The 10,805-nt window shown below is 54.4% G+C and overlaps 4 protein-coding genes across 4 annotated transcripts; 1 reads left to right on the forward strand and 3 right to left on the reverse strand.

Moving 5' to 3' along the window:
- Nucleotides 1-222: 222 nt before the first annotated feature.
- On the reverse strand, nucleotides 223-1,532 carry PG986_007562 (NAK protein kinase; the record flags this gene model as incomplete). Its single annotated transcript, XM_066843784.1, has 2 exons — nucleotides 223-749; nucleotides 830-1,532. 2 exons carry the CDS (start codon nucleotides 1,530-1,532, stop codon nucleotides 223-225), a joined length of 1,230 nt encoding a protein of 409 aa, XP_066699896.1.
- Nucleotides 1,533-3,675: 2,143 nt separating this feature from the next.
- On the forward strand, nucleotides 3,676-5,115 carry PG986_007563 (uncharacterized protein; the record flags this gene model as incomplete). The annotated part of the gene is made up of 4 exons (XM_066843785.1): nucleotides 3,676-3,711; nucleotides 3,790-3,859; nucleotides 3,920-4,744; nucleotides 4,796-5,115. 4 exons carry the CDS (start codon nucleotides 3,676-3,678, stop codon nucleotides 5,113-5,115), a joined length of 1,251 nt encoding a protein of 416 aa, XP_066699897.1.
- A 1,042-nt stretch (nucleotides 5,116-6,157) lies between these two features.
- On the reverse strand, nucleotides 6,158-7,920 carry PG986_007564 (uncharacterized protein; the record flags this gene model as incomplete). The annotated part of the gene is made up of 3 exons (XM_066843786.1): nucleotides 6,158-6,563; nucleotides 6,638-7,327; nucleotides 7,400-7,920. The coding sequence occupies 3 exons, from the start codon at nucleotides 7,918-7,920 to the stop codon at nucleotides 6,158-6,160; spliced, it is 1,617 nt and encodes a 538-aa protein (XP_066699898.1).
- An 832-nt stretch (nucleotides 7,921-8,752) lies between these two features.
- On the reverse strand, nucleotides 8,753-10,072 carry PG986_007565 (uncharacterized protein; the record flags this gene model as incomplete). The annotated part of the gene is made up of 1 exon (XM_066843787.1): nucleotides 8,753-10,072. The coding sequence occupies one exon, from the start codon at nucleotides 10,070-10,072 to the stop codon at nucleotides 8,753-8,755; it is 1,320 nt and encodes a 439-aa protein (XP_066699899.1).
- Nucleotides 10,073-10,805: the final 733 nt, after the last annotated feature.

Below are 10,805 nucleotides of genomic sequence, written 5' to 3' on the forward strand. Positions count from 1 at the left end.
TTCGAGGGACGGGCGAGTTCAACGGGTTTTAAATCTAATACTGTACGGGTCAAGGCTCCTGGGTAATAAGGGGTTTTTGTACATGGCAATAATGACGGCGCTCTCGCCTGCCAACATCGTCGGTGGGCTACATAAGTGCTTTATATGACAAGAGCAAGAGGTATCATACATACATCAAAGGGACAGACAGTCGTAATAGGAAAAACATCGTTATACGGGCACTTACACGCCCTCATCTTCCGATAGCTCGTCCACGACCTCCTCCACCATCAATATTAACTCGTCAATGTCGGGCCTCTCGCTGGGCTCCACCTTGAGGCACTTCCGTACAACCTCGCGGATCGGCTCGCTGATGGCGTCCTCGGCGGCGGCGGCAGCGGCGCCGGCCGTTTGCTTGCCCTTCTTTTGCGCCTTAGGCCCCTCGTCGGGGAAGCGCCAGTCGCCGCCGAGCACGCACATGCTCAGACTGCCGCCCGTCTCGTCGCTGCGCATCTCGAACGGCGACTTGCCGACCAGACACGCATACAACGTGCACCCTAGGGACCAGATGTCGACTTTCGTGTCGATGACGGCGCCCGTGCTGACCTCGAACAGCTCGGGGGCGCGGTAGGGCATGGTGCTGTGCTCGGCCGCTGTGTCTTGCATGGCGATCGCTTGAGATCGCGAAGTAATGACTATGGGTGATTCAGCAATGGAGCCGAGATCCATAATAATGGGCTGCTCCCCGTCGTCGTCGATCATGATATTGCCTGTAGCGCCCCATGGTCAGTGATGAAATGCTCTCTATAGTCCTCATTCTCCCCCGCCAGCAGCGGGCCGTAAAACCCACCTGGCTTAATGTCGCGATGCGCATATGACCTATGCTCGCCAGGCCCCGCTACCTGCTCGTCCACCATAAGCGGCCTTGCCTGTTCTGTTTCGTCGTCGGCGTCGGAAGCCGCCATGGCCTTGTTTCTCTTGTTTTTGCCCTGGGACGACCTTCCCGCCGCCGCCTCCTCGGGATCGCCTGCTTTCGGATTGCCCGCCTCCATGCGCTCCCCACCCGCCGGCGCTCGGTACTGGTGCATGTCTTTCATGGCTTTGCACACGCCGAGGAAGAGGATCATGAGCTTCTTCTCGGGGAACTGCGTGTGGTTGACCAGGTTCGCATTGATTATGTCCTGCAGGTTGCCCCTCCGGTAGTAAGGGAGCAGCACGTAGACCGTCTTGGACCCGGGGTCGTTGCGCTCGCTCGCGATGGCGTAGTCAACGCTGTGGATGACCGCCGGGCTGTGGGCGAAGGTCTTGTAGGCCTCGACCTCGCGCATGGCCTGCTGGACCGACTCGGCGCCGAAGGGGCAGCGGATCTTCTTGAGGGCGAACAGCTCGGCTGTCGCCGTGTCCTGCACGAGGTAGACATAACTGAAGCCACCCTCACCCAGCAGGCGCAAGATCTTGAAGGAGCGGCTGTTGATTTTGAGGGTGGGCGAGCCGGGGAAGCAGTTCAGGCAATTGCCGAAAGAGTATATCAGGTCTTGCAGGAGTTGCGCCATGATGGATGACCGATTGGGGCGCGTGGCCTGAGGCTCTTGGGGGGCGAGGCGATTGAGGCTAGTAATCGAGGTCGCTATCGTATCCTATCGTCGTCCTGGTCGTCACGGACGAGGGCCCGGAAACACAAGCCCAAGAACTCTGAGGGTGCAATCTGTTTCGGTACGAAGCTACGGGACCGTACGGCCAATCCAATTGGCGTCTCGAATATTGGAATTTACGCGCGTAGACTGGTGTAGTACCTGGACAAAAGTAGGTAAAGTAGCAGAAGATAACATGTAAATGGAACAATTTAGACCACGATGCCTTCTGGCGGCTTGTACGGCAGTGCCTACGGCCACTGAATGCTACGCGACGTTCAGCTGGTTGGAGCTTTCGGAAACTATCAGCTGCGCCACATCATACAAACATTACGTACCTACAAAAACCACTACAGCGACTGCAACAACAACATCCTTGCCGTACTAGTCAATCACTCAACTGTTTTGTGCATTTGCAGCACGCATGGGCCTTGCCCGAATAGAAACCCTTTTCTGCGACAGTCATCAGTCAGCTTGTCAGATTAGCAGTTGCCCGGAATCAATCAACCCCCAGGACTTTGATGGGGACATCGGGGCATGTTCGGTCCTCATCTCATATCATCATCAATGGACTAAAGGTCTACACTGAACAAGATACACACCTCTCGGGTATTGGTAACTCAGCCATCCCGTTAGCGCCTTTGGGGTGCCTACTTAAGTGCGCGAGGGAGACTGGTTCCAGATTCGCGAGAATAACATAAAAGTAGAGCAGTATTCAGCCTCGAGTAATGTACACAATCTAGGCCTGTAGAGAATCGGACATAGTAAGTGCATCTGGGGAGTACGATGACGCCTACCTAATCGATAAACACCGGGACAGGCAGGCTTGCAGGCTTCAATCTGGCAGGCTGGCGGTATGGCTGCTGCATGCGGAAACACATATTTTTTACACGTTCCAAGGTACGTAGCGCCTGCAATACTAAGTAGGTACCTAGGCAAGTCTGGGTACCTACCATCACGTTTTCTCAGGGTCTTGAGGGCCTAGAGTGCCTAGAGTGCCTAGAGTGCCTAGAGTGCCTAGAGTGCCTAGAGTGCATAGCTGTATCCGGTAGGTATGTCGAAAAGGTTCTTCCATAAGGCCCAGCGCGCAGGCCCCACCCACCATCTTCCTGGTTCCAAGGAGGCCCCCCCTAGCCCCCGAAACACCAAGTACTATCAGGTAGCCGTGCGGCGGACTTGCGGCGGATTCCACGGCAAAACCTTGTTCGTGCTACTTGCGCGGTACTTTGGGGATTCGATTTCCATCGGATTCTATCGAGAGGTCCGTGGCATATGGATTTTCAGCCTTCTCGGTGGGCAAGCAACCGATTACAAGTATTCAAGATAGAAACTTGAAGAGGGCGAAAAGAGAAGAGGCAACAACATCAACTGCTTCCGGCATTTCGCATTGCTAATCCACGGGGTCCTCGACCAGTTTCTGTCTCCCCTCCAGCTTCCTCTGAACTTCCTGCTTCCCCTCCTCCCACTTTCTCCGTAGTACTACTCGGAACTCCCAACAACTGCACCAGTCTTCGGCCACCCTTGTCCACTTGACTTCATCGTCTGTGCCTGGAACCTTCGACCAGCGTCGCTCTCGACTTTTCTATTTCAACCGGTCTACCACGCAGCCCGACTTGGATCGCATTGTCGCCTGTTCATTCCACACAGCACTCTCACTCACCCGTAGGTAAGCCATTTCCCACTTATCCTCTGTCTCGTCTCTCCTCCACGGGCCATTTGTCCTATCGCATTCTTAGCGCCCGGTGGATTTTTGCGGCGTACTTGCTGCCGCCGAGGGGCCCAAGCAAGAAACGCTGGGGGACGTTTTGCGCAAGCGTGGGGTATCTTCGGTTCCCCGTCGTTCGTCGATACGTTTTCTCTCTTGCCATTCTCGATGCCCTTGGCCTTTCGCCTCACCCCCCTACAGTTGCAATAGACTGGAGTTGCTGACTGACTGTTGCTTTGGAAGACCTCGATTAATCCTGAGGATTTGTGCAGCCGATCATTCGGACGCCTCGCTTTCGATCCATACACTCTACCACCGTTCACCAAAACGTCACATTGAGCGCCGGTTTAGATCGACAAAATGGTTAAGGAGACCAAGTTCTACGACACCCTGGGTGTATGTCTTCCGCACCTTTGCGCAATCTTTAGACCGCACTTGATCAACCTACCAGAGTACTGACAGCACCCCTAACAGGTTGCTCCCACAGCCACCGAGCAGGAGCTGAAGAAGGCGTACAAAGTAAACGCGCTCAAGTACCATCCTGGTAAGCGCAAACCATGAGTCTTGTCCGCTTACACTTATTGGCCTAACCCACTCCCTGCAGATAAGAACGCCCACAACCCTGATGCGGAAGAAAAGTTCAAGGAGGTTTCACATGCGTACGAGATTCTTTCCGATTCACAGAAGCGCTCGCTCTACGATCAGTATGGCGAGGCTGGCCTAGAAGGCGGTGCTGGTGCCGGCGGCATGGCTGCTGAGGACCTGTTCGCTCAATTCTTCGGTGGTGGCTCATTTGGCGGTGGTCTTGGTGGCATGTTCAGTGGAATGCAGAACCGCGGTCCGCCCAAGGCCCGTACCATTCACCACACACACAAGGTCTCCCTCGAGGACGTCTACAAAGGCAAGATCTCCAAGCTCGCCTTACAACGGTCGGTTATTTGCCCCAAGTGCGAGGGCCGGGGTGGAAAGGAGGGTGCTGTCAAGCGCTGCCCGGGTTGCGATGGCCACGGTATGAAGACGATGATGCGACAGATGGGCCCAATGATCCAACGCTTCCAAACTGTTTGCCCCGACTGCAATGGTGAAGGCGAAATCATTAAGGAGAAGGATCGCTGCAAGGGTTGCAATGGCAAGAAGACCATTGTCGACCGCAAGGTTCTGCACGTCCACGTTGACCGTGGTGTCCGGAGCGGTACCAAGGTGGAATTCCGCGGCGAGGGTGATCAATCTCCTGGCGTCCAGGCTGGTGATGTGGTTTTCGAGATCGAGCAAAAGCCTCACCCACGCTTCACCCGCAAGGAGGACCACCTTCTGTACCGTTGCGAAATCGAGCTTGTCACCGCGTTGGCTGGTGGCACCATCTACATCGAACATCTCGATGAGCGCTGGTTGAGTGTTGATATCTTGCCTGGCGAGGCTATTGCTCCTGGTAAGTAGTCCTACCACTGTGAAGCCCGAACTTTGCTAATGATCTTGTTAGACTCTGTCAAGATGATCCGTGGCCAGGGTATGCCGTCGCCACGCCACCACGACTTCGGCAACATGTACATCCAGTTCGCTGTTAAATTCCCCGAGAAGGGCTGGAGCGAGGACCCAGCTGCGTACGAGGCTCTCCAGAAGCTTCTTCCCGCTCCTGCCTTGCAGGCCGTTCCCCCGGCTGATGCTATGACCGATTCTGCCGAACTCGAGGACATGGACCAGCAACAACAGGCCAGAGTCTTCGGCTCGGGTAGCATGGATGAAGACGAGGATGAGGATGGTCATCCTGGCGCTGAGCGCGTCCAGTGCGCATCCCAGTAAACTGTCTTGACCTGGTTGTTATCCAACAGACCCGTGTTTATTGCAACACGGTGCTGTTGATCCCCAGGCCCTTCACAATACCTGCATTAGACTTGTCCAAATGGCTCAGGATATCCGAAGCAGCCAGCGGGGGCAGGACAGCATATATGGCGCGATGATTTATGACGGAGTATTCGAGGGCTTGTCACCTGCATATTGACTTTATGAGCGACGGAAAGGTGGTAACGTACTGCCACATACGGATGGGCGTGAAACCATCGGGGGCATCGTTGGCGGCACGTAGTCCTGCGCGTGTGATGGTGCTGGGCTTCTATTAATCAGCAATCGAGGCTTTTCTGCTTTGCATCACCCTTAGAGCGCCGTGTCAGTTGGCAATGGGTAATGCTACCTCGGAATTTGGCGTTTAGAGGTGATAGAGCAAATGGGATCAACTTATTTTCTGCCTGAACAGCCTTCTCACCACAGAAGCGTAATTTCCTCCTCGCGTGACTTGATCCAGGCTATATATGGAACTCGGAACTGAAGGTATGTCGTCCTTTCGTACTCTGGAGTGCTTGCTCCTATGCACAATAGGGCCTGTTGAACACCTGCAGTGTGTGTCTGTGTTTGTGTGTGTGAAGAGATCGTAGGTTTGGTGAAGGATCTCGCGATTTTCCGTGATCTCACACATCGTGGCAGGGATCTAGTAGACGGGTAATTCCACGGTGTACTACTAGGCGCGAAGACCTGTATGTAAATCCTTAGATCGGTTCAAAGGTTGGCCATCGGCAGGTTGGCATGAATCTATGTAAGTCCAGGGCGTGAGCGATCGTGAAGATGGCACGGTATTGGTTTTGCTGTTGTTCCGCATGATTTCGAGAAGAATCAACTAGCAGAGTGCTTGGCTGGAAAGATGACGGAGAATATGCTACGGATTCGATAGGAAAATCAAAGCACGAAGGTATTGTTCAAGAGGTGGGTGGTATGATGAAGTGGTGTAAAATCTTCTTTTTCACTGTTATATGTAGACATGTATCAATGTCAAGTAAGTCACGTCATGCCATTATGGGGCACCGGACTCGTCCTCTGCAGCTTCCGGAGCGGGTGCTCCGGCGTCACCTGCAGCGGCCTGGTCCCCACCGACTGTAACGTCGTCGAACTCTGTCTTCCGCAGGTTCCCGATAGTGTAGAGGATCTTCTCGACCTCTGGGCGTGGCAGGTCGATGCGGCCTCCTTCGGGGTTCGGATACACCGGCGGTTGCTGCTGCCCCTCGTTGCATAGCAGATGCACGTACAGGCCGGATGAGGGGCTGGGTCCCTCGACATCTTGATCGAGACTGACCACCATTCTGCTCGGCTGGCCGGGGACTTGGACGAAGGCAACGTCGAGCGGATATCCGGCTACGTTGATGGTTTCTGCAAAGGTAAGGTTGCCGTCTTGCATCTTGAAGACGAAAAGTGCCTTGACGCTGATCGGAGAAGGTGAAATGTTAGTTAGGTCGCCCATAAAGTAGGGTAGTCAGTCACTGATAGAGTGTCTTACCGTTCGCATACCGCCACGAGCAGCCCAGCGCCTCCGGGAACATTGTAGGGGTACAAGCCTGTGACGGCAATCTTGTCCCCGTCAACGTTTGCCTCCTCCTTCGCATGCTGCAGTATCTCCACCTTGGATTTCAAGACTCCGGCCTTCCAATCCCAGACGTAGAGCTCGCTGTCACCGCCGCCCGAAACCAAGACATCGGGTTGGGGGAGGCAGATGGTGCTGATAAAGGAAGTGTGGCCGAGGCAGAAGTTTTCTATGACGTGAGCCTGGGGTATGCCGCGAGATACGCGGATGTGCTCGTCTCGGTCACCGGTCAAAATGTAGGGCCTTCCATCGGCCGAGGCCACGGCCACAGAGGTAAGCATGGAGACGTGACCGAGCAGCAGATCTTGCTTGAATGTAGGCCCGGCCTCCTTCTGCTCCTCCTTCTGTTGCTGCTTGGCCGCGCGCTGCCGGGCCTGCTCTTCGAGGGCCTTGAGGTTGCGCTGGGTGTGGACCGTGAGGTTGTTCGCCCCCTTGCGTGCAAGGCGTGTTGACTCTTGGAGAGCGGCGGCGGAACTCTCATCCAGCGCATCGTCGGCGGATGGGACCAGAGGCAGAGCGTATACGTCGCCAAACTTATCAGCCACCAGGATAGTCTTCTCATCATCCGCAGTGAGTGCTATGCCGGAAGGACGCTTGACCATTTGCCTGCGATCACGTTAGTTGGATGCCGAAAATGAAGCCTGCCCCGCGCTGGAACGGTTTGGGGAAAGCAATCACCTTTGACTGAGTTCGGTAAGATGCCCCTTGCCATCATGCTCGAGTACGCATACACTTTTGTTACCGCCAGTCACCGCCACCACATGAGTCCCGCTGCTCGTAGCCTTAAGTAAAATCACATATGACTTTTCCGTAGCATCAGCCGGCTTCTCTCCCTTCTTTTTCTTTTGGCCGCCGTTATTGGCCTGCTGTGATGCCTGGTCGTTCCCAGCCGCTGGCTGGGCAGAAGAAACGTCCGCCTCCGACCCGACTTTCCGGCGCTTGGCTGGCGGCGTGGCGGATTCGGTTGCTTCTTCTCCTTGCGTTTGTGACGTAGCCTCTGATGATCCGTTCTGCGGCGCCTGGTTGCGCGCCTCCTCCTCTTCCTTTGCACCCTCCGTGACGGCCGGACGACCGCTGAGGGAGTGCTCGGCGATCAACGAGCAATCTGGGCCAAATGTGTAGAGGCTGTCTCCCCTCGACGCGCACAGGATGCCGTCCTGGCCCAGGGCGCACAGGAATTGGAATGGCAGCGGTGCCATGGTCAGTATGTTAGAAGTCAGGGGATTTTGCCCAGACAGATTAGTGACCTGATTGGACAGAGCGAGTCGGAAATGAATATGCAAGAAGAAAATAAAATCTTGCGGAGTTCTTGAGAAAGCTCGGGCCAAAGGTCGAGGTAGTGATTGGAAGCTGTTTACTGCAGCTTTACACAATGATGCCCAGATTAGGATAGGGAAATAAGTGAGAAGTTATCGTGGTTTTGCCACCGTGCTTGCTGGGCTTCTCATACTTCGACGGCAATATGAAATTTCCAGCATCTACAGATTGCGCTGGACCCCACATAGTTGCATATGATAATATGCGTATATCGAGGTTCTTAATAGTGGATCTGGTCTGGCATCTTGAGTTTCTGAAAACAAAACGAACTCCGTCGTACTTAGCGAATGTGTATAGCCAGCCTGGTATCCGGGAGAATATAACTTGAAACCCGATCATGTCCCATCCTGTTGTTTCTTTGAACATGGGGAAGCATTCATCGCAGCTTGAGAAATGAGCAATGGCCGGGCCAACGCAGTATACTTGAACTTGCCACTGGGCCAAAAGCCGATGCACCGACACACACCCAAATGGTATGTCGGTGTATGTCTTGTCAGAACCAACTAGTATGGAAGGTTTGAGGCATGGGTGCATTGTATGAGATAGAGAACCAATTACAATGCAAGTCAAGTCGGGTTGAAATACGAAGAGGCGTAAAAGGAAAGTTCTCATTCTGGCTAGTTCTAGGGAGTTGTTATAAAGAGTGTGGTTCCATCGCTAATAAGCCACCAAGCAGAAGCATGTTACAATCATACGATCGTCTATGTTTAAATATCAAAACCTCCCCTGGGCCCGATCGCATTCCTCCAAGAACCGATAAACACCCTGCAAGCCCTCGAAACCCTCCGAACAGTGCTCACCCGAACTGATCGGCGGAGACATACTCTCATATCCCTCAGGCTCGGAAGATGAAGACGCCAGCCATGGATTCTTTTCCACCTCGCTAAAAGCCTCGAATAACTCATCCTCGTCCGGAAAGCTACCAAGAGAATGCAACGAACCGCCGGGCGAGGTGAGCGTCAGCGACTGTTGATCATTAGCACCGGGCGCGAAGGGAAACTTCAGTGCCATTGTAACGCCAGTTTCAGCCTCGAAATCCACATCTTGTCCCACTATGCCTCGGGTAATCTCCAAGTCATCGCAAAGCGTCTCGAGAGTATCGGCATCAACCCCTGGAAATCCGACCCGAATTGTGTGGCCCTTCTCCAGCTGTATGGGCAGGTCACCTAGAGCTGCTAGCTTTTTCAGGTCCCCGAGCGTTGAGGTGAGATCCTTGAGAGCACGACCGAAATCTACCGACAAGACATCAAACAAGCCCTCGGCATTGAGGGTGGCCGCGTCAGCTACGGGAACCTTGGTCCCGGCTGCGGCGTAGGGGAACGCTCCAGCAAGAGGGCTCAGGGCCGTGACGGTAGGGCTCAGCTTGAAGTCGACGTAGGAGCCGGCAGAAATGCGAGAGGCCGTCGCCATCTTGCGGGCCGTCTCGTCCTGGAGAGACGAGACAGCGCGGTAGCGTCTTTCGCCACGTTCCGTCAACCCATCAAACTGTGCTTTCTGACCAGAAATCCAGAACGCCCTCACGGCAGCCGATACGTTATTGACTACCTGGGCTTGGGCAGCCGGTGTATGAGAGAAGTACCGGGGCCCACCGATGCGCCCTGAACCCAGGCCGTAGCCACCGGCAGTTCGAGGAAGAGCCCCACCGGTCAGGTTCGGCCTCAATGTACTGGCAAACGGAGCACGGCCGGTAAACTGGGAGATGGCTCGGCCTACTTGCGTAGCATTGAACTTGACACGGTCGACTCGCGGGGCCTCACTGAGCCGGCCGGTGCTCATGAAGCGACGGACAGCAGAGTTGATGTTCTGGTACGTCGAGGTAGAGTGCCATCTTCGGCTCTTTTGCTGGCGCAGAAGAGCAGCTGGATGGATGGGTTGTCTCGGGGTTGATCTCGCAAATACTGGTTCTAAGGCGGCGTTTACCGGGCGAGCCGTGTCGACGAGTTTCGCCCGGATCGCCTTGGATGCCTTATACACGGCCTGCCGGGCCATCCGCAAAGCGGCTGGAGCCCACATGCCGCCTAGAGGCGCAACCATAGTGAATCCTGTTCGGTTTCCAGTGAAAGATGGCGAGCAGGAAGATGTGATTCTGGGAAAAGCCCACAAAACAAGAGGTGCCAAGCGAGGTCATATCAACGCATGACGGCTGCCTCCTATTGGCGGGTCCACCAGTAAGCTTTGCCACTTCTGTGGCGGTGCTGCGGGGAGGAAAGTGGGATTCCACAGTTACGTGTCGAAAGCAGGAACGCGAGGTCCTATCAGTTGCTATCTAATCGATTAGATGGTTCCACTTCCTGAGCCCACCATCGGCACGGAACATGTTGTGCCGCTATCTTTTTTCCCTTTGATATGCATGCGCAATAAAATCCCAAGTTTTTCCTCGAAGCATTCGTCTTTCCTACATCACAACTTCCCAGCGCGAGCCTTCCGTCTGCACAAGATGGCATTGGAAAACAGGCAATATGACATTGTGACTGCCTTTCTCGCTGCTGCTATCTTTTTCATCACGATTGCTTCTGTAGCAGCGTTGCATTCGTGATTTTTTGGTAAGTTTTCACTGACACTACCCTCGAACGCACCTTTGCCGTGACGAACAAACACATTGAACAATCCAAATCTTACACAACCCTGGGGAGATCCTCTAGACTTCTAGAATTACCCTGAGCAAACATCCCGGGTCATCTTGCGCCTGCCACGGTGGCCTGCTACACCAGCTAACATGACGCCGACTCTAGGGTTAGTGTTTTGCGATCGTCGCGAGAAGTATATT

Source organism: Apiospora aurea (genome assembly GCF_038362705.1).
Source record: "Apiospora aurea strain CBS 24483 chromosome Unknown utg000005l_segment0_segment0, whole genome shotgun sequence".
NCBI lineage: Eukaryota > Fungi > Ascomycota > Sordariomycetes > Amphisphaeriales > Apiosporaceae > Apiospora > Apiospora aurea.